This window comes from Triticum urartu, chromosome 4, assembly GCF_003073215.2.
Source record: "Triticum urartu cultivar G1812 chromosome 4, Tu2.1, whole genome shotgun sequence".
Classification (NCBI taxonomy): Eukaryota; Viridiplantae; Streptophyta; class Magnoliopsida; order Poales; family Poaceae; genus Triticum; species Triticum urartu.
Genome location: NC_053025.1, coordinates 6790596 through 6814311, shown reverse-complemented (window position 1 = coordinate 6814311; position 23716 = coordinate 6790596). Strand labels below are relative to the sequence as shown.

Here is a 23716-nt window from a genome sequence, read left to right as displayed (position 1 = left end):
TCGTTTGATTTGACATCGTCGCTGATTGATTACATCTTGAAATCTCTCGACAAATGTGTCGTGAACAACATCAACCTTATGAGGTCTTCCAAGATATCTATCGAATTCTTGATGAGAAATAGCATCCTTTGCCCTCGATGAATTGGGTTATCATCGACAACAATATTGCATTCCCTCCGACACAAAACTTGTTCCTGTTTTGTGTTGTACCTTGAGTTCCTTGCTATCCAACTTATGTTATGTTCTACCGCGGAGTATTACCATCTTTGATGTCAAGAATGTTGTGAGGATTGCTCCACCTATTAAGAATTCTTGCTATAATGATACTTCTCACCATCACCATTCTTTCTTGGTCCTCGTGTCGATCCCAACTGGGGTACCCACAAGTGAACGGTGTTGTTTGGATTCTGCACTTCTAGCAACCCAATTGCTTTGGAGTTAATGATCGATAATTCGTTCTTAGCCTATCGGTTGCTGAACCACCATTCTAACATTGATCATGCTACTATAAGCCCATATTTCGGGTGCACTTTTCAACCAATTTTTAATTGTGTATGTTTTTCTCGAGCTTACATCATTATATCATTTGATCCGACAAATGTTATCTCCTTGTTCACATAACTGTGGAAATCCACATTTTTGGATACCTCGTTGAATTATCACTGAGTCCATCAGCCACCCCCTCATCCTCTCCTTGGCTTAATGATGAATCCCTTCGTGTATCCAGAGTCTGATCTTTGCTTGAAGACCATGCCAATGCTATCTCTAAGCATGTCTGTGGTACTCCAATTTTCAACAAAAACATTTGAAGCCCAATGCTAAATGTTTTCTTGCTCAATTATCCAAACACCGCTGTATGGGTAATGTCATGCAATTTCTCTCCCCTGCCTAAAGAATTTTCTACATTATATCCTTTCATGGATATCATGCTCTGATTGTTCTTGGGAAGGATATACCCCTGAAATATGTGTTTAAACACATTTTCTTTCCATTGTTCTGATTAAATCTGATGGACACTTTTCCCTTTCCATTGGTTTGCTTAACCCTTCTTGTGATCTATATTATATAAGCAGTAGTAATCTTCTGCTTATGTAGCACACCTTGGTGTACAACCGTGTCAGTAAGACCCTGTTTCTACTGTGGATGACATTCCGGTAGCCACAGATGGACGGGAACCTTGCCTATTGGTCCGCCTCGTTCAACGAGCAGGAAAATGGTTCTCTTCGTCCCTCGCCCTTGGTATCGACGTTGTTGCCGACTTAATCGACAGGCTACCCCCTGACATGCCTTGCTTGCATGATCACGCAACACGTCTCCGCCCTTCCTACTTTTAACCACATGGTGGGCCCATAACCCACAGTTCCACAGGATCGAAACCTGACTCTCCTGTACACCCTGTTGTCAAACTTATTCCCCACGCTTGACTTCATATGTAATTCACGGGACACCTGCCTAGTGATCTATTCTGGTATCAGGCGCAATACTTATTCCCATTGCTTTGAACCCCTTCACATTTCGTATCAGGCAACAAATGATTGCCTATCCACTTGAAACTTCTTATTGCACCTTCGTACCTTGCTCTCGATATTTTCTTCAGTTTCAATTCGAGAGTTACTTTCTACCACCTTCCCCGATGTTATCGACCAGGTAGTCAACCTTGTAGAGGTCCGCTCTCTCGGAATAACCACCCTTTATTCTTTCGTAAGAACGATGGAGATCCCGAAGAAAAGGACGACTTCACTATGATGACCTGAAGCAGAGAAATGAAGATGTCAATGTAGTGGATCTACCTCTTCGAGAAGAGCAACCAAGACCGAGAACACTCGCTAGAATTTCGTAACCAGAACCTTCCCCCTTACCCCTCTCTTAAATCTCGGGACGAGATTTCTTGTAGTAGAGGAGAATTGTGACGCCCGGATAATTAAGCTACAGTAAACCTCTGCTAATGATGCCACGCCATCGCGGTTACTGTTGTTAATCTCACATTAGTTCAAACCGATTCAAATTCAAATTCAAAATCAGGCAAATAGTAAAAGTTTTCAAATATTAAAACTAAAATGTTCGGTGTGTGCCAAATAAATCCTGTAATAATGGTGGAGAAACCAACATTTTAAAAGCATCTGAATGCACTAAATAAATAAAACAACAACTGAAACAATAACTTAAATGCTTTTTATTTAATAAAGAATACAAGGTACTTTGGTTTTGTCCCAAACTTTTTATGAGAATAGTTGATTTTACAAATCTAATTTAGGAGTGGGGTTCACTTTTTGTAAAACTATAAACTATTAAATAAGTAAGAGAAAACAGAGACAAGAAAAAAAGGGAAAATAAAACAAAAATAAATGAAAGAAGAAAATACCCCCCTCCCTCCCATGGGCCAAGTGGCCCAGTTGGCCACAGTCGCCAGGCCGACCCAGGCCACCCCCTGCCTATACCCCCGCACCACGGTAACCCTAGCCCACTACCCCACCACTCGCTCCCCCCACCCCCACGATCCCCTCTCCCCCGATCCAGATCTGGATCGGGCCACGACCGCGTCCCCGACGCCAACGGTGCCCCGACCGTCACGCCCGTCGCCGTCCCTTCGCGCCTCCATCCTCCTCCGCGATGCCACCTCGCCGGCGCCGCACCTCCCGGCCTCCTTCCTCTCCTTCGTGCACCGCGTCGTCTTCCTCGAGCTTCGCGCGCGCCCCATCCATGGCCGCCCCGACCGCGTCGCCGGAGGCCACCTCGCTGGTCCGCCAGTGCCATCGTCTTCCCCTGCGCCGGTCGTCCCCGTCCTCCTCCCCAAAGGCCCCATCGAGCCTCGCCGCCCCCTTCTCACGATGAACGTGAGCACCGCCCGTATTCCCCCATTCCTCCCTCTGCTCGTCGCTACATCGCCCGGGCACGGCCACGCACGGCCGTGCACCCTCATGCACGGGCCCCGCCCCGGTCCTCCCCTGCCGCACCCCGACCTTGCATGCTGCGTCCGTCCGCCCGCTGCCTCCCACAGTGCTTGCTGCTACTGCCGCCCGAGCTACGCGCCGGCCGTCGCCAGCCTTGCTGCAGCACGCGCCCGCCTGCCCCCTACCTTGTTTTGCTCACTCCATGGCCGCCCCGTGCGCGTTCCCAACCGCACGCCCACGCGTCTGCCAGGCCCCGGCCAAGTCCTAAACCACGCCCGCGCGCGGACGGCCGTGCTCGCCCGACGCCGCCGCCAGCGCGTGCGACCGTCGCGCCCGCCTTCAGCCGGCGTTCCACGCACTCCCTCTGCTCCGCTGCGAACCTGCTGTTGGCGCCGAAGGCCGCCGCTGCTCACCTCGCCGTGGCCACCGGCCCCCGCTGCAATGGCCCCCTACCGGGTCCGCCCGCACTGGCGTGCGCCCGAACGAACGGGTGCTGGGCACCCGATGCGCCCATTCGCCCAGTGCCCGCTAGGCTCCCCCAGAGCCTATGACATATGGGCCCCATGCCAAAAAAAAGAGAAGATAAAAAAATATAAAAAAGAATTAATTAATAATTTAATTAATTAATTTAATTAGTTAACCTAATTAATTGTAGTTAATAAACCTAATCATTTTAGTTAGACTAACTAAACCTGATTAGGTAGTCTTAGACAATGACAACCGGGACCCACGTGTCAGTTTGACCAAGTCAACTGACTGTTGACTGCTGACATCCCCCTGATGTCATGCTGATGTCATAATGGCATTTCCTAGTTAAATTATTTCTGTTAATTCTAAAAATGAATTAAAACTTTGAAAATTAATATAAAATAATCCTTAACTCGAATGAAAATACTTTGTACATGAAAGTTGCTCAGAACGACGAGACGAATTCGGATACGCAGCCCGTTCGTCCGCCACGCATCCCTAGCACAGCGAACACGCAACTTTTTCCCTCTGATTCATCTGTCCGAAAACGCGAAACACCGGGGATATTTTCCCGGATGTTTCCCCCCTTCACCGGTATCACCTCATACCGCGTTAGAACATGTCTAGCTCTGCCTATTGTCCTGTTATGCACTTGCTTGCTATGTATTTACTGTTTCTCCCCCCTCTTCTCTTCGGTAGACCCCGTGACGATGCTGATGTCCCTGTGGTCGACTACGTCACCGACGACCCCTCCTTCTTGTCTGAGCAACCAGGCAAGCCCCCCCTTGATCACCAGATATCGCCTACTCTCCTCTATACTGCTTGCATTAGAGTAGTGTAGCATGTTACTGCTTTCCGTTAATCCTATTCTGATGCATAGCCTGTCATTGTTGCTACAGTTGTTACCCTTACCTGCTATCCTACTGCTTAGTATAGGATGCTAGTGTTCCATCAGTGGCCCTACACTCTTGTCCGTCTGCCATGCTATACTACTGGGCCGTGATCACTTCGGGAGGTGATCACGGGCATGCTATATACATTGCACTGTTACATTACCTGTGATACTGTTCGGAGATGGGGGCTGAAGGGGCAGGTGGCTCCATCCCGGTAGAGGTGGGCCTGGGTTCCCGACGGCCCCCGACTGTTACTTTGTGGCGGAGCGACAGGGCAGGTTGAGACCACCTAGGAGAGAGGTGGGCCTGGCCCTGGTCGGCGTTCGCAGATACTTAACACGCTTAACGAGATCTGGGTATTTGATCTGAGTCTGGCCATTTGGTCTATACGCACTAACCATCTACGCGGGAGTAGTTATGGGTATCCCGGTGTCGTGGTATCAGCCGAAGCCTTCGTGACGTCAGCGAGTGAGTGGCGCGCGCCGCATTGGATCGTAAGCTCGCGCTTGTATTAAGGGGGCTAGATCTGCTTCCGGCCGCGTTCGCAACGTGCAGGTGTGCTATGGGCGATGGGCCCAGACCCCTGTGCGCTTAGGTTTAGACCGGCGTGCTGACCTCTCTGTTGTGCCTAGGTGGGGCTGCGACGTGTTGATCTTCCGCGGCCGGGCATGACCCAGGAAAGTGTGTCCGGTCAAATGGGATCAAGCGTGTTGGGGAATGTGGTGCACCCCTGCAGGGAAGTTAATCTTCGAATAGCCGTGATCTTCGATAACAGGACGACTTGGAGTTGTACCTTGACCTTATGGCTACTAGAACCAGATACTTAATAAAACACACCCTTCCAAGTGCCAGATACAACCGGTGATCGCTCTCTCACAGGGCGACGAGGGGAGGATCATCGGTTAGGGTTATGCTATGCGATGCTACTTGGAGGACTTCCGTCTACTCTCTTCTACATGCTGCAAGATGGAGGTTACCAGAAGCATAGTCTTCGAAAGGACTACCTATCCCCCTCTTATTCCGGCTTTCTGCAGTTCAGTCCACATATAATAGCCTTATTCCAGTTGATACCAATGCATACATATGTAGTGTAGCTCCTTGCTTGCGAGTACTTTGGATGAGTACTCACGGTTGCTTCTCCTTCTTTTCCCTCTATCCCTTCTACCTGGTTGTCGCAACCAGATGTTGGAGCCCAGGATCCAGACGCCACCGTCGATGACGACTCCTACTACACCGGAGGTGCCTACTACTACGTGCTGCTCGCTGACAGCGACCAGGAGTAGTTTAGGAGGATCCCAGGCAGGAGGCCTGCGCCTCTTTCGATCTGTATCCCAGTTTGTGCTAGCCATCTTATGGCAACGTGTTTAACTTATGTCTGTACTCAGATATTGTTGCTTCCGCTGACTCGTCTATGATCGAGCTCTTGTATTCGAGCTCTCGAGGCCCCTGGCTTGTAATATGATGCTTGTATGACTTATTTTATTTGTAGAGTTGTGTTGTGATATCTTCCCGTGAGTCCCTGATCTTGATCGTACACGTTTGCGTGTATGATTAGTGTACGATTAAATCGGGGTCGTCACAGAGGCATCTGAGCGAGTGACGCTGAAGCCCAGTGTTTGAAGAAACCCGGCGATCCGCTGGTACCAAGCGCGAGGTGCTTGCTTGAGCCCGTATAGAGACCGGGACGGCAAACACACATGGCCAGGAAGAGATGCGTCGACGAAACCGGTGGGCTTCTCACAATAAACCTACTTCTCAAGATGGCCATGGAGGAAGGCGTTGGAGACATCCATCTGATGAACTGGCCAGCCTCAGGACACCGCAAGCTGGAGAACGGTGCGGATCGTGCCCGGGTTGACAACCGGTGCAAACGTCTCAGTGAAGTCAAGTCCAGCGCGCTATCGAAAACCACGAACCATCCAGCGAGCCTTGTAGCTCAAGTGTACCATCCGAGCGGGTCTTTTGGCAAAAGAGCCACTTGGCGCTGATTACATTGGCTCGAGGAGGACAGGGAACCAGTGTTTAGGTGTGGTTCCGCTGGAGAGCGTCGAACTCTTCCTGCATTGCGGCAAACTATGGCAACAATCCTTGTTTTCGTGGCATTAGGCATTTTGCCACGAACCGCTACACTTGTGGCATTAAGTTATGGCAACAAATATTCCAGTCGTCATAATAGGAAATTGCAACATACTAGTTTTGGCGGTGATAAATAGGTATCACAATGGGTGAAATGTTTATAGTGAGAAACTATTGTGACAATTTATATTTTCGTGGTGCTAACATGTGGCAACCAAAAGTGGGTTGCGGCAATAGCCTATTGCAACCTAAAAAAATATAGGAATTCAATTACAATATTCAAAACCATATGTATAATATGTAGATTCATAAAATTCATAATTCTCATAGCAAATATCCATGAAATGAAACTCAAATGTAATTTAGCCATCCTAATTAAGTGCCAAGACTAAATTGTCCCTGATCTAGAGTCCAGTCGAGCTAGTTCTTTGGATCCTGCAATCAAGAAAAAAATATAGTTCTAGTTAATGAGTCCAACATACCATACGCCATACAATTATTCCAGCCCCATTGTTAAAAAGTCACGAAGCGGCGTTCGGAAAGACGTGCGTCTAAACGCGATGGCATCGACAGCGTTTGTCGCCGAGGGATGCCAGGTGTGTGTCGCCGGCGGAGAAGGAGCTCGGCGTATGTCGCTGGAGATGTGACGGAGCACGGTGCGACCGGCGTCAATGCGCCAGGTCGGGTCCGCGGGCTATGTCACAGTCGTGGCGAGGACATCGACATGAGCTACTCCGGCCACGGCGAGGCCGTGGCTTAGGGTGTGTGTGTTGGAATAAGCCACGGCGTCTGGTGCGGTCGGGCGCGTTGGATGCGTGCGGGACGCAGCGCCGTGGCGAGGGTGCGTGCTGGTGGAACTGGGCATCGGTTCGTGGCCGTGCCGAGTCTGTAGGTGTGCGTTGTGTACGTAGTCTGAGTTAGACTCCAGTTTGTTAGTGCATTCAAGATTGGTCAAGTCGTGAAATTGGTTAGTGGCCGTGAGAAATGGCCGTAGAGTTAGCACATGCATTAGTTAGTTACTAGACTAGCTGTGCATGGTGGGCTTGACGTGAGTTTAGGATTAGTTGGTAGTGGAGATACTCTTGTAATGCCTATATAAGTTGACTACGTGAATGAAAGCTGGAGCGGGCTGAGAAAACAATGTAGTGCTTGTGGGTGCCAAGGGAGAGTCTCGGCAAAGCCTGTGTGTTCTTCCTTGGTGTATATGCGCATGTGTGTAGAGTTCATCATCATGTGTGTGTTTGTGAGAGAAGAGAAGAGAGAAACCTCAGGAGAGTTGTGAGATGCAACGAGAGGGAGGAAGACGACGCGGCGCTGCGAGGAGGCAGCGCCAACATACTCTGCTACTCAAGGTCCTGGTTACCTTATGGGCAATTTGGTGGGTGCGGCGTAAGGCAATTCATGAAGAGGAGTTCCAGAGCCCTCTCTCGATGCACCTCTTTATCTGCAGGTATCTAGACAAGGTCCGGAGTACCAATGCATTGGCATGCAGACGTGAATCTTCGACTACTAGACCATCTCATGTGTGGAAGCATCCACCAGTGGGATTTGTAAATCTAAACGTAGATGTTCTTGTAGCAAAGACACAAAAACAAGGTGTGGTTGGGGTGATGTGCATAGGCTCTCAGGTTATCTTTCACGAAGTGTTAGTGGTGGTGTTCGAGGGAGTTCCTGATTCAGAAACCCTCAAAGCCTATGTGTGCAGAGAAGCTCGGGCTTTAGCTGAAGATTTGGCGATGCACAGGATCTACATCGCCACTAACTATTTGAGAGTCTTAGATGATCTTAGAGCTGCACACCATCTTGGTGCTTATTGTATGATTGCGAGAGAGATCAATTCTCATAAGTCTAGTTCCCTGGCATGTGAAATATGCCACGAGCAGCACGAGCATTACTTTGAAGCTCATAATATTGCTAAGATGGATACTAACTTTGGTTCGGGCTGTCATCTGTGGTTTTCTGACCCCTCCAAGTAACATTTTTATCCCCAAACCCATCGTTGGTTGAATAAAGTGTGCTATCTCGACTAATGAAACCCTGCCTTACGTCATCTCATGCACTCATTGTCTGCTCGAGTGTAGTGAAACTAATGTGTCATCTTTTGTGTCATCTGAAGTCCAAAGCTACAGATGACACAACAGCAACTTGTATGATTCTTTGGACTTCAGATGGAAGTATTCTTCGCCACCTACAACTACTTGTTCCACTGTATGGAGTCCATAGAGAAGAAATACCCGCTATCATGCAAGGACTGGTGCTCGGTTGCAGTGGTGAGACCTTTCCGTGACCTTTAGGAATCCTTATAGAACTCTTCGTATCAGTCATAATATTCTTAGAACCTTTATCTATCTCATTGAGCTTGTTCTCCTGGAAATACCTGAACATGGTCTTTCTCTTATTACATTTCATGTGCTAATATGTATAACAAAATGAGACAACGCGCTCAAACATGGGCAAGAAAAAAAATGGAATTTCCATTTCCCAAAATTTAAAAACAAGCCATAACGCAAGGAGTGTGAGAAAGCAGAAAATAAGACCATAGTTCAGCTTGCTGCCATTTACTTTGGTAATCCAGAAGATGAGCTGGAAAGGAGCTTGACTTGGTACGATCAAGGCCCCGAAGGTCAAGAAAAGCAGGACCTCGATCAATATCCCAATAAAACTCCATTTATAGAATCTCCTCTAAGTGAAATATAGGAGGTGCCCAAGACGATGGGGTGGGTGGAGAACTTCCACTTCCTGAACATAAACCACTATAAGAGGAGCAGAGGTATGAATTCCTGGATGAAACTACGCGATTTCCTGTTATCGTAGGTTCTAACCTTCCTGGGAACAAAAAGAACAAACTAATGAAAACATTCAAAATACACCGTAAAGCTTTTCGGCGCTCCAGGGATGATACCAAAGGCACAGGCCCATCTATATGCACCCACATACGTATTATGGCTTAATTTTGTTCTAGTTTTTTTACATATACTTCTGTTGTTAACTTGATCATTCTGGTTCCTGTTAAGAATAAAAATTTCTATTATTTTAACTGTTAGTTGTGGTTGATATTTTTCTGAGGGTTGATATATGTTTCATCTATGTATATAAAGTCTACCTAAGTGAGATATAATCTCTCGAATACCATGAATGGTACTCATAGGACTAGTAATATAATAAGTTATTTCATAGTCTGAATCTCCCTCTACCATTAAAATGTTGTATAAGATGGGTGGGGATTCCACAACTGACCATTTTTGTAGTGACACAATTCTTAAATAATCCAATCATGAAATTAATTGTTTCAATCATTTATTATTTATTTTGGTATTTTGTATTTTTTTTCATACACAGAGCACTATTGTGCCACTTTTAAAATTGTGCCCTGCATCTTGACATGCCCTTGACATGCCCTTTTCTTCATGTAACCACACCATATTGTGGAACCTAATATTTTCTATTTAACTTGGTGTTTACAATTATCGAATGATGTGTTCCATTAATTAACTAATTTACGTTTTTATGTAGGATGATGGTTGGTGTGAAAGGAAGGATTAAGAGAAGCCAGGAAAGAGTGTGAGTGTCATTTGACTTTTTTAGGTGACTATGCTGATGGTATATTAAAAAAGCAATGTTACACAATCTTTGTAATTCTTTTCTTCTTTCAAGCTTTCTTCTTGCTTTTTTTAGCATTACTTCTGACATATGCAGTGGTGGTGGCATCGATATTTATACATGTGCCACTCCAACGGATTGATTTCGGGTAGTAACCATCAAAGCCTTGCAATATATCATATATTAATTCCATGATTTTCTTCAAAGGATGTATGTCTCGAATGGTTGTGTGCATCACAATGATACAAAGGACGGAGGTACTAACCTCTTTTTTTAGAAAAATGTATGTCTCGATTGCAGATTTTTCTTAGCTAGTTGTGCGAGTATACCATGTTGCATCCATCTCTTATCATATTAAAAATATATGCATATTTTGTGGTGTATTGTGTGCGCATAAATATTGATCAAATTACGAGCACTCATGAGCCATGTGAGAAGAAAAGAGTTAAGTGAATGTGTGTACTATTCACACATCAGTTGATATATTTTCTTGTGGCGTATGCCATAAGTAGCCACATTTTGTGTTTTGCAGGTGCACGGAATGCAGCTTAAGAGCATTGCAATAGAACTGGTATATTTGGTGATCTAAAATCAGTTCTAGCAATAAGAGAGCGAAGATGAGATGTTTTTTTTTATCTACTCCACTAGCTACCCTACAATTTTGTTATCTATAGACCTAGCAGCTAAAAGAGGGTATCCTGAGCAATTGCAAGTACCTAAAAGGCTGAAACTCATTCTATCTTTATTTGTACCGTGCTCCTCCACTGCAAATAAGTTCTATTTCCATACAGAACATTTTAGATCATGCATTAACTAATGTTTGGAGTTCGAATTAAAATAAAAAAATGAACATGCTGGTTCTAAAACGACACAAATATGACATAAAGTTAACAATAATACTTCAAACTCGTGGCTAAACTACAACATTGAAAGCACAACTTATATACCCTTAATATAGGTTTTTGTGATTAAGGAGAAAGCAATTGAGATAATGAACGTTTTATGAGTTTATCTTAGGAAATTAGTCCATAAACCTTAGTGGAAACATCAAGGTTGACCAGTACAACTATTTCTTCAAGTGGTTGTGTGCCTCAAGTTCTTAAAGTACAGTTTTATAGGCTTTTAGTGATTCCAAGATTCACACAGAGTGTAGAATAGTCATACTATCAAGAGGAGAAAAGCAAAGTATATGTGGTCGAACTCCAAGATAAGATCCTCAACCAAAATTCTCAAGTATTTCACTCTAGCAACTCAACTTTTTTTTTGTTTCAGTGCCGAGTTACTCTGAGTTTTTCCACCCAGTACTACGACTTTTAGGAGTGAGTAGGCCATGATGAGCGAACCATGTTTCCTATAGCTTCCGAACTGTACACGACTCTTTTTTGGAGCCGCCGAACTATGTTTATTTTGACATCATCCTTATTAGTTTTGGCACCTCTGACAATAACATTTTTCTCTGACATTTCCAAGCCCTTCCCAGTTTGCTTCAGCAGAGTATCTTTATTGGATTGCTACTTCCAAGAAAATTCATCCAATACCTCCAAGATGGACTTTGGGTTTGCCTGCTAGATGGTGTCCTGCATCACCTTTCAGCGCCCCGCCCCAACATATCTTCTCTCTCCTCTGGGCGGCAGATTAGACAGTTTGCTGCAGCAGTGATGCTGCGAGGTTCTGGTGGCGGAGGAGGCCGACGAACAACACATCTCGGTATACCGGCCAAAAAATGAGACTTGAGAGCTCAATACGGGCACCCACTCCTCATCCAAACGGGAGGCACCAACGTTTCATAAGATGATAAAAAGAACCAGCAACACACAACAAAACCTAGTCACCACCCACCAACCAAACAACAAGCTAGGTATAGAGTTTACACACGACCTATGGGCCATTCATGACACAAAGGTATATAGAGTTGACAGACACATAAGTCGATAGAAAAGACAACAAGTTCAATTCGTGGGGTGTTCGTGAGCCCCAACTTCCGAAGCAAGAATTGCCATGTGACTCCGTGTGCTCGACCAAAGCCCAACACAACACAACCACTTCAGAGGTACACACACATCATTGTGCCTGGAATCTCACGAGGTTATGCTCTTTTTCCGTTGATTACTACCACATACTAACCAAGGACGCGATCTGCTGCTCCAGCTGCATCAAAAGAAAAATAAAGTAATGATTACGACATGGTTTCACAAATCAGACATTTTGCAATGTAGTAGGTATCTTATTCTGGTACTTGGAAGATATTAACTTTTTAAACTTAATCTGGGAACATAAGGAACCGAGTTAGACGGCCAAAACATTATGATAAGATGAAGAAAACAATATTTGACGGCCAAACGGGACCTTCAAAGACCACAACCTATGTGCTCCAAAAACCAAACAATATATTGCCAGATAAATTTCAGCAGCAACAAGAATAATAATATCAAGGTTCTTCTTTTTATGTTGAATAATATACATCCAATCCAAATATTATCATAATAGCGAGAAACTGGAAGTCCAAAGCCTACATAGGTACACATTACATAAAGTGCTACCTGCATCAAAGTCTGAAGCTTGTTGCGCACGTCACAGAAATCACCCTTAAGAAGAGTCAATGTCATGAGGCATCTGAACAATGCAAAAATATCACACTGTCAATTCTGAAGAGGTTGATCAAAATAAATTTAAATGGTAGAGCAATTGAAACCCTCTGTTTGGCCCAGCAAAAAGAAAACCTCTGTTTGAAAAAAAAACTAGCTATCTCAAAACTCAGTTGCGCTATAAACAGGAGGTTAGAGCCAACAAGTTACAAGAGAATAATCAAAGAGACATGTATTCAAATATAGAACTGAGTTCTATCAATCAGCTGATTCGAGACAAAGTGAAAAAGTAGGTTAGTTCTTAAGAATGTCATATTAGTACGAGCTAAAACTAGTGTCATAGAAGACGAAATAAGCTGGCAGGCTTGCATACATGATTTGACCAACACATACAGTACAAAATCATTATTGTGCAATATATATAATGAGATACTGAGTACTAACCCTTTTTTGTTTTTTGCCACGTAGAACTTTTGGAAGTCCATGCAAGCGAGATTCACTTTCTTTGCACCAACACTGATACATGGCAAAAAGAGCAACATCAGAAAACTAGAATGTTTGGAATCTTATTAAATCCTATAGTATGTTGATACACATAAACATACATGGGTTGTCACAATAATATTCTCAAGGGGCCATTTTCTATCATGGCTGTCAACACAGTAAATTGTTTGAAGAATCAGAAGAAGAAACATTGGCCTTACGGCATCAGTAGTGCTAGAGATATTTACAAAACGGCAAAGTTTTCATGGCCGAGCCATAAGATTGGAATGGACATTGGTACTTCCATTATAGAAAACACAACTAAATTCAGCTCTTAAGGTTAAACAACACGAGCCGCAAATTCCATGACGTATGCTCGCTCCCTGCACCGACACATCCGAATAGAAATAATGCTGATGCAGTGAATAAACTAAAAAATGGCACTTGGCGTAATATATGTAGAGTAGCCGTCCGTAAATACCATGAATTAATATTTCTATAATGACAAATTTTTATTGCTGGCCTAGAATATTGTCGTTGGCGAATGGCAGATTTAGTAATATTAGAAATGTTCGCAAGACGACAAAAATTTGCCATAGACAGGAATACCGACAATTAGGTAACTGAAAACACAACTAAACTCAACTCTTCTACTTATGTGCATATGATAGTCGACAACGACAGACACTGCAATCCGAATAGAAACATGGACACGCTAGAAAAAACGTCCATTGGCGTTGCGCTGTCGCTGAATAGCACATGATTAATAAATATTACAAAGTTAATAACATTACTGTTGGCATGAATATGGGTACTTCCGTTAGTACAAGAAGCAGAACTAAGCTCGTTTCTTCTAATTATCGCGACACGACACTGCAACCGACATGATGGGCATGCCCGTGACAAACACATCTGAATCGATGTAGCCGAGAAACACGGAAACAGAGAGTTAAAAATGGGCGGGGGATATATAGAAAAGGAAGGGCTAATCGTCATCATACGTGGAGCTGCTCCCCTTGAGCTGCTGCACCAGGGCGTCCACCTTGCAGAACTCCACCTCGTGCAGGGGCTGGTTCCTGCGGATGGCAAAGCAGAGGCAGAGCAAGTCAGTCAGTATCCGAGACGACAGGAGAAAGTGGACAACAAGGCCACGGGCGTGGCGTGGGGGAGGCGACACGGACAGCAGGGCGTCGATGTCCCTGAGGATCCTGTCGCCGTCATTGAGGAAGATGTTGAGGACTTCGGCGACGTAGCCCGTGCCTCCACTGCCCTCGTCCAGCTCCTGCAGCTGCTGGAAATACGCGTCCACGGCACCCTAGATCGATCACGGCAATGAGACTGTCAGAGCAGAGAGCACGGTGTGGCTTTAGAGGTGAGGGAAAGGACTCACCGTCGCGTACATGGAGGAGAGGTGGGCGTGGAGCTGGGCCCTGAGCTCGGCGATGGCCTCCATGGCAATGTTGGGGCGTCGGGATGAGCGGGAGAGCACTTTCCGGGGGGCGGAATCGGAAGCTGCTGCTGCGGTGGCAGAGTGGACGAGGACAGGAGAGGAGTCTCTCTGACGGAGCCTTTTGACAGCGACTTCACAGATTGCTCATTTACTCTACTGGCTGGCAGCGAGTTTGCTTCGAATTGGATTACTCTACTGGCTGGCAGCGAATGTTCTAGTGCTCGATTGGTGTACTGGCTGGCAGCCATATTAATGAAGAGCTTGGAGATGGCGTGCATCGGTGCATGCATGCACTTACATTTGGGTGGATGCATGGATGGATGCTACAAGCTGAAGACGACAGCGGGAGCAAGGCAGCAGCACGCCCCAGATGGCTTTTATTTTTTTCAACCACTCATTCTGCCCTTAGCGCGGGCCCCACTGGTCATTGAAAATTAAAAAACTTGAATACACATGGTGTAAGGATAGCCAGGGATCGATTGATCAGATGGCCCCTGCACCTGACGAACAAGACAACATACAGGAGAAAAACAAAACAATTGTACGCCCATAAATCTTATCACAACAGCTCAACCTTCCTCCTTTTATTGCTTCGACTTATATATAGTTTTACAGAGAGTTCGCGCCCAACACGGCCTACTGAACTTGCCCAACAAGACGCGACCTTGCTCAGGGCCGGCCCTGTGTTTCGGGAGGCCCTAGGCGAAACAGAGGTTATATATAATGCCCCTATGTTCTAAGATTATATATATGTATGCGTGTGCGTGGTACATAAACTTAAACATAATAATTGTTGGACAATGCCATATTACGACAGAAATACTAAAAAGATAGAAAATTGAAAGTAACATGATATGATTACCTCAAATAAGAACCAAATTCAACTGACTCCATCGACAACAATAATACTTAAGTACCCTTCAGTTGTTGAATCTTCAGATCCCTTTCTATCTTTTTTCTCCTTGTTTGAGCAACTGACAAATGCTTCTTAGGCAACATGGCAGGCTAATGTCCTAATATTATGAAGAAAAAAATATTCAAGGAATTAGAAATTTATACATCGGATGATTTGAATGATTGGAACCCTAGACATGTGCATAGAATGACAAAAAAAGGATGGTTGAATACATACTATGAAAGATTGAATTCGAAAATTATACATTAAAATTTGGAACTTCGTGTACACTGAAATTAGAGGATGGATCATGGATGAATAGTTGAATACGTTCTAAAAAATAAAAGAAATTACTGAAATTGGGGTTTGCAGGGATGGATCAGGAACATGGTACAGAGAGTTATGCATGGATACGTATACGTACTGCTGTGAGCTGCACTCACTGCTCACATACATACGTATACGTACTGCTGCGGGCTGCGGCTGCTGGATTGCCGCACGGCGGGCGACGCGCACAGCGGTGACCGAGGCGACCACAGCGACGAGTGGACGGACAGAAGAGCGAGGCGTCCGCGAGATCTTCGATTGATTTGTTTCATAATCGAAACGAGCGGCCCTGCCGTGCAGCGTGCGTGACGCTTCGCTAATCGCTACCTGCTATCTGATAGGCCTACCTCATCTCGTTTTTCTTCTCTCATAAATTTTTTTCTCACCTATTTTTGCTTGGCTATATTATATATGTGCACTACATCATGGGCCCCTCCCTAGGCTGGGCCCTGGGCTGTTTCCCCCCTGCCCATGCCCCAGGGCCGGCCCTGACCCTGCTAACCAGGTTTAAACACACACGAAGGGTTGAATCCTAACTGAATACCGGACCGTCCTAGACTGCCTTATAAACTGACAGTCCAGTTTACACTTTGACATCCTCAAGAGTGCTTATAATCCTAACATTCACCTCCCCCCCCCCCCCCCCCTAAGCATGAAGTGCATTACTTCACGGACTGAACTCCAATCCTTCTCCTCATCTCCTGGAACTTGATTCTTCGCAGAGATTTTGTCAAAATATCCGCGAGCTGATCCTCCGTCCTAACGTGGTTGATCTTGACCTTGCCATCCTCAACACAGTTCCATATATAATGATACTTGATATCTATGTGCTTACTCCTGTCATGATAAACAAGGTTTTTACTCAAGGCTATACCAACGTTCTGCTCAGACTGGCTAATCTCTTGATTTGTTAAATCTGTTAAACGATAGGCTTAAGTTGTATTGTAACGTGACAATGTCAGATTGTGTGTGTGTGTATCATCTTGTAACCCAAGGCAGGTGGTTAGAGGCGAGCCTATCTCTTGTAGATAATCTGTATAGCTTGGATGAGGGGCCAAGCCCAAAACCATCTGCCGTATCTTGTACATTGTTGATTATATAAGCACGCACGCGTCCCTGCTAGGAGGTATACGCTTCACACCAAAACCTCTAGTTTTTACATGGTATCAGAGCCTACCCCGGATTCATCCATGGCGAGCTCATCCGCAAATATGTTCCCCTCATCTCCTTTTGCACACATCGCCCAGAGAAGCTCTCGAGAGGGAACGAAGCCCTCTGGCGCGCCACCGTTCTCTCTGCCATCAGGGGGGGCGCAGATGGCGGGTTTCCTCGATCTGGAGCAGGAGGTGCCGCCCATGCAGATCGAGGTCACTAGCGACGATGGCAATACCAAGTCGAAGGCCCCCAACCCTGAGTTCGGCACCTGGTACGCTCGTGATCAACAGGTTTTCTCTTACCTGTTGACTACGCTACCACGTGAGATGGCTATTCAGGTGGCGACTTGCCACACCGCAGCAGAGCTGTGGAACACCGTGTAGGGGATGCTCACCTTGCATACCCGAGCGCGGTCTGTCAACGTCAGGATAGCACTGGCGAATCTTCAGAAGGGCAACTCCACCATTACAGAGTACGTTGGTAAGATCAGAACCCTTTGTGATGAGTTAGTTGCCTCAGGAAAAAAGGTGGACGAGGAAGATGTGGTTTCGCACATCCTTGCCGGGCTGGAGGAGGAGTTCGACCCCGTGGTGTCTGCTATGTGCTCACGGGTCGGACCTGTGACTGTCCCGGAGCTATACTCGCAGCTGCTGAGCTTCGAGACGCGTATGAATCTTCACGGGGGAACCTCCCAATCCTCCGCCAATACTGCGTCACGTGGGCACTTCAACAACTTCAACAACAAGCAGAACGGCAACGGCGGCGACGGTGGTGACCGCGGTCGCGTCTTCAACAACAACAAGCAAGGCGGCGGCGGTGGTGACCGCGGCCGGAACTTCAACAACAAGCCCAACGACGGTGGCGGCCGTGGCAACCCAGGAGGAAACGATGGCAGCTTCAACAACAACTCCGCCGCCAGACCAACGTACCAGATCTATGGCAAAGTTGGGCACATGGCGTGGAAGTGCTGGAAGCGCTACGACTCCTCTTACCATGGAGGGGAAGAGCGCTCGGCAAATATTGCTGCTCCTCAGTACGACATAGACACAAACTGGTATATGGACAGTGGTGCAACTGACCATATCACCGGTGACTTGGAGAAGCTCACGGTCCGGGAGAGGTACACCGGCAATGAGCAAATTCACACAACCAACGGTTCAGGTATGGCGATTAATCATATTGGTCATACAACTATTTATACCCCAGATCGTGATCTTCACCTAAATGATGTTCTTCACGTTCCGGAGGCCACTAAAAGTTTGATCTCTGCATGTAAACTTGCCCTTGATAATGACACTTTCGTTGAAATTCACCCTCATTTTTTTCTTGTCAAGGATCTGGAAACGAAGAGGGTTCTACTTCGCGGCAGGGGTAGGAGAGGTCTCTATCCTCTCAAACACATCGGGAGAAACGTCACGAAGCATATGCTAAGTGTCACCAAGCCATCTTCGGACTGGTGGCACCGACGTTTAGGTCACCCATCTTCCACTGTTGTTAGGAATATCATTAGTGAGAATAAGCTCCTGTGTGCTAGCAATGATGAAAATAAATTTGTATGTGACGCATGCCAAAAGGGCCAAAGTTGTTGTTGCAACATTGGGGCAACCCTAGCTACCTCTCCCTCTCATGGCTGGACGGAGGTAGAAGAAGACACAAGAAATTCCGGGCCGGCGCACGAACGCCGCCATGGGCGCACGCATGCCCTAATCTTTCCTCTCCTTTACAATGTCTACATGGCTGGCTCCAACTCAACCAACCAATACACCGGGGGTGGGTTTTATACCCAACACGCACACACACAGCCAGGCAACAACCTGCCCGGCTCTTATGCACACGACTTGCTCCATTACATGCACTCACGCACTAATAGCTGACTTGATCACCCATGATCCACATGACCCGGACCTGCCTCTCCGCAGATCCCTACAGCCACGCTACACACACCAACAAACTAGTTTGCTATAGCCGCACACACGACACACACCAACGAACTAGCTAGCTACTGCCAGCCATGCTACTGCACACACGCCACACACGGCCGGTCGCCACAGACCTGGCATGTACGCACACACTCGCCGGTCACCACGGACCTGAGCATGGCTTATTCCCATCATTCACGCCCTAAGCCATGATCCGCCGTCATCGTAGTTGGTGCAGCTTCCATCGTTGTCGTCGTCATGGCCGCGGACTCGACCTGGCGCACTGACGGCCATGATTTCCTCGAGCTCGAACTCGACTCCGGGCACTGCCATTACAACGTACACGGAGGGTTTATACCCAGAGACACGCCGGGCACGCACCCACGTCCCAGCCCACGTCGAGCACCCGTCCCGCCCGCTCTGCCCGCGCCCCCTCCGACATGCACACACACGTCTGGGCGCGGCGAGCCCGCGATGGACCAGCTCAACGCGCACACCCCCGCTCGCCAACGGCCACCCTACACCATGGTCCCGCCGCGCCTGACACGCCCGGCGCGCGCCCATACACGCGCCTGACGCATCCGACACGAGCGCCGCGGCTCTGTGCCACGCGCCTCCACTGTTGTCGCGCCGAGCCGCCGCGACGCGCTCCCTGTGTCGTCGTCGTCGTTGAAGCCGCCACCACGCAGGTCCTCCACGGCCTCCTGGCCGTGCCGCCGCAGCCACCATGCAGCGCCTCGGCGGCCTCCGCGGTCGCCGCACGTACGACGTTACCGCCCGCCGCCTCCACCACGCGCCATGACAGCTGCAGCACCGCCCTCCTCCAGAGGCCGACACACGGCCCGGAGCTCCATCGCGCAGCCGCCGGTGAGCGCTGCCATCGCTGCCACGCCTCCGGCACGGCACGCACGCCCAAGACACAAAGCTCTGATACCAAATGTTGTTGCAACATTGGGGCAATCCTAGCTACCTCTCCCTCTCACGGCTGGACGGAGGTAGAAGAAGACACAAGAAATTCCGAGCCGGCGCACGAACGCCGCCGTGGGCGCACGCATGCCCTAATCTTTCCTCTCCTTTACAATGTCTACATGGCTGGCTCCAACTCAACCAACCAATACACCGGGTGTGGGTTTTATACCCAACACGCACACACACAGCCAGGCAACAACCTGCCCGGCTCTTATGCACACGACTTGCTCCACTACATGCACTCACGCACTAATAGCTGACTTGATCACCCATGATCCACATGACCCGGACCTGCCTCTCCGCAGATCCCTACAGCCACGCTACACACACCAACAAACTAGTTTGCTACAGCCGCACACACGACGCACACCAATGAACTAGCTAGTTACTGCCAGCCATGCTACTGCACACACGCTATGGCCGGTCGCCACAGACCTGGCACGTACGCGCACACTCGCTGGTCACCATGGACCTGAGCATGGCTTATTCCCATCAAAAGTCACCAGCTACCATATCCTCAATCTATGAGTGAATCAAAATTTCCTTTGGAACTTATCTTTTCTGATGTATGGGGTCCTGCCGTTGAAACCGTAGGAAGAAAGAAAGACTATGTGAGTTTTATAGACGATTTCAGTAAATTCACATGGATCTACCTTATCAAACATAAGTCTGAAGTTCCCCAAAAATTTCATGACTTTCAAAATCTTGTTGAAAGACAATTTGATCACAAAATCCTAGCTCTCCAAACAGATTGGGGAGGGGAGTACGAAAAGTTGAATTCTTTCTTTACAAAAATAGGAATTTCTCACCATGTCTCCTGTCCCCATGCTCATCAGCAAAACGGGTCAGCTGAACGTAAACACCGTCACATCGTTGAAGTTGGTCTATCCCTACTTGCTCAAGCCTCCATGCCCTTGAAATTTTGGGATGAAGCCTTCATTGCTGCTACCTATTTAATCAATAGGATGCCAAGCAAAGTTGTAAACTTTGAGACTCCCCTCACTCGATTGTTTGGTGACACACCAAATTATTCTTCTCTACGCATATTTGGTTGTGCTTGTTGGCCGAATCTTAGGCCCTACAATACACATAAACTCCAATTTAGATCCAAACAGTGTGCCTTCCTAGGATACAGTAATCTTCACAAGGAGTACAAATGGCTAGATATATCTACCGGCAGAGTCTATATTTCCAAAGATGTGGTATTGGATGAAAATATCTTTCCTTTTTCCACCTTGCATCCTAATGCGGGTGCACGGTTGAGAGCCGAAATCCTCTTGTTACAACCGGAGCTTTTCAATCCTACTGATCAGGGGGATGATAGTGTTGATCATATGGTTAATGGTGCCACTAATCTGAGTCATGATGCTACAGGAAACAGTGAAAAAAATGTGACAGAAAATGGCAATTTGCATCATGATTTTATGCAGCACATCAGTCCAAATCCGACCAGCGCAGAACACAAGGACGATCCCGCTGCGGCTGCCGATCCCGAGAGATCTGGCGGCGCGGGATCCTGCACGCCTGCGGCGGCATGCGCTGATTTGCTGCCTCCCTCGGCTAGCGGGTCCGCTACTGGCGTCTCTGTGTGCCGCACGTGTCCTGGTGGGACCGACACGGGTGTGTCGCCTAGCACCGCCGCCTCTCCGTGTCATGATGACTCTGGCGGACGGGCCCATGGGCGTGTGTCGCCTGTCCACCAACCTGCCCTGTCGCCTGAGCGGGCGCGTGATCCCACCCCGACCGCACCACAGCCGAGGCGGATCGGCCCGTCTTGTCGCCTGCATGGGCGCGTGATCCTACGCCTGACCACGTCTCAGTCGAGGAGGATTGGCCTGCTCCTCCGCCTGGTGGATCGTCTGTGGCTGCTGCTCCTGTGCGCCCCAGTACATGGTCCCAAAAAGGTATTTTTAAACCGTTGGTTCCCAAAGATGGGACGGCCAGGTATGATAAAAATTTTAAATTTGCAAATCTTGTTGTTTCCAAGAACCTAGAAGTGTGGCAGAATCTCTAGGAGATAAAAACTGGCAGCGTGCTATGGAAATAGAGTATAATGCTCTTATGAACAATAGAACATGGCATTTAGTTTCTCCAAAGTCAGGGAGGAATATTATACACTGTAAGTGGGTGTACAAAATTAAAAGACACTCTGATGGCACTTTAGATAGATACAAAGCTAGGCTAGTTGCAAAGGGTTTCAAGCAACGCTATGGCATTGATTATGAGGACACGTTTAGTCCAGTTGTTAAAGCTGCCACCATTAGACTTGTTTTGTCTATTACTGTCACCAGGGGATGGAGTCTTCACCAACTGGATGTTCAGAATGCGTTCTTACATGGCGTTCTCGAGGAGGAGGTTTACATGAAGCAACCACCTGGTTTTGTCGATGAGACTAAACCTCAATATGTTTGTAAGTTGGACAAAGCTTTGTATGGTCTGAAATAGGCACCCAGAGCTTGGTACTCCAGGTTGTGCACAAAGTTAAAGCAACTTGGTTTTTGGCCCTCCAAAGGTGACACCTCCTTGTTCTTCTTTCAGAAAGGGAAGGTGATTATCTATATGCTCATTTATGTAGATGACATAATTGTTGCTAGCTCCTCACCAGAGGCCACCTCAGCTTTACTCAAGAATTTGAAAAATGACTTTGCACTTAAGGACTTGGGAGAGTTACATTATTTCTTAGGTATTGAGGTAAAAAAGATACCTAATGGGATTTTGTTGACTCAAGAGAAATATGCTAATGATATTCTCAGACGTGTGGGCATGAAGGGGTGTAAACCTTGTAGTACTCCTTTGTCTACTACAGAAAAGTTGTCCTTACATGAAGGGGAACTGTTAAGTCCAGAAGAAGGAACTAAGTATAGAAGTGTTGTTGGTGCACTTCAATATCTTACTTTGACACGACCTGATATATCTTTCTCTGTCAATAAGGTTTGTCAATTTTTGCATGCTCCCACTTCCATGCATTGGACAGCTTTTAAAAGAATATTGCGCTATATCCAAGGGAGTGCTGGAATAGGACTGAAAATATGTAAGTCATCATCAACCACAGTAAGTGCCTTTTCTGATGCAGACTGGGCAGGATGTCCTGATGACAGGAGATCTACTGGTGGGTTTGCTGTTTTTCTTGGTTCTAATCTCATATCATGGAATGCCAAGAAACAAGCAACTGTTTCCAGATCCAGCACAGAGGCAGAATACAAGTCACTTGCAAATGCAACTGCTGAGGTAATGCGGGTAGAAACCCTGCTTGATGAACTAGGAGTTGAAAGATCACAAGTCTCTTGTCTATGGTGTGATAATCTTGGAGCAACATATCTTTCTGTGAATCCTGTGTTTCATGCAAGTACAAAACACATAGAAATTGACTTTCATTTTGTTTGAGAAAGAGTTGCAAGAAAGCTTTTGGAAATCTGGTTTATACCAACTGGAGATCAGGTTGCTGATGGCTTCACAAAGCCTTTACAAGCTCGACAACTTCAAGCCTTCAAGAACAATCTTAACCTTGACATGTTTAGATTGAGGGAGGATGTTAAACGATAGGCTTAAGTTGTATTGTAACGTGACAATGTCACGGTTGTGATTGTGTGCGTGTGTATCATCTTGTAACCCAAGGCAGGTGGTTAGAGGCGAGCCTATCTCTTGTAGATAATTTGTATAGCTTGGATGAGGGGCCAAGCCCAAAACCACCTGCCGTATCTTGTACATTGTTGATTATATAAGCACACACGCATCCCTGCTAGGAGGTATACGCTTCACACCAAAACCTCTAGTTTTTACAAAATCTCCAAGGAGTCTTGCCAACCAAACTCCTTGAAAATGCTCCTGCACAAGCTGCGACATACTCGGCTTCACATGAAGAATTAGCCACAGCTTTCTGCTTCTGTGACACCCAACTAACCACATTGGTTCCAAGAAAAATTACTACCCCAGATGTGCTCTTCCGGTCATTCTGCCCTTAGCGTGGGCCCCACCGGTCATTGAAAATATAAAAACATAAATACA

General features: G+C 46.8%; 1 protein-coding gene and 1 pseudogene across 1 annotated transcript; one reads left to right on the top strand and one right to left on the bottom strand.

The window, feature by feature from the left end:
- Positions 1 to 11455: 11455 nt before the first annotated feature.
- LOC125553365 (histidine-containing phosphotransfer protein 2-like) lies at positions 11456 to 14527 on the bottom strand. Its single transcript, XM_048717158.1, has 7 exons — positions 14387 to 14527; positions 14178 to 14311; positions 13998 to 14072; positions 12958 to 13029; positions 12469 to 12541; positions 12053 to 12076; positions 11456 to 11551 (listed from the first exon to the last, which is right to left on the bottom strand). Exons 1-7 carry the CDS (start codon positions 14447 to 14449, stop codon positions 11456 to 11458), a joined length of 537 nt encoding a protein of 178 aa, XP_048573115.1. The 5' UTR covers positions 14450 to 14527.
- Positions 14528 to 17347: 2820 nt separating this feature from the next.
- Positions 17348 to 17486, top strand: LOC125555122 (annotated as a pseudogene).
- The last annotated feature ends 6230 nt before the right edge of the window (positions 17487 to 23716 follow it).

Excerpts from the sequence above, each read along its gene's own strand:
- LOC125553365 (XM_048717158.1), bottom strand. The coding sequence starts at position 14,449 with ATGGAGGCCATCGCCGAGCTCAGGGCCCAGCTCCACGCCCACCTCTCC. Across the intron at positions 14,073-14,177 it reads AGGGACATCGACGCCCTGCT|GAACCAGCCCCTGCACGAGG; the intron begins GTCCGTGTCGCC and ends TGCCATCCGCAG. Across the intron at positions 11,552-12,052 it reads AGCAGCAGATCGCGTCCTTG|AGGAGAGAGAAGATATGTTG; the intron begins GTTAGTATGTGG and ends TCTGCCGCCCAG.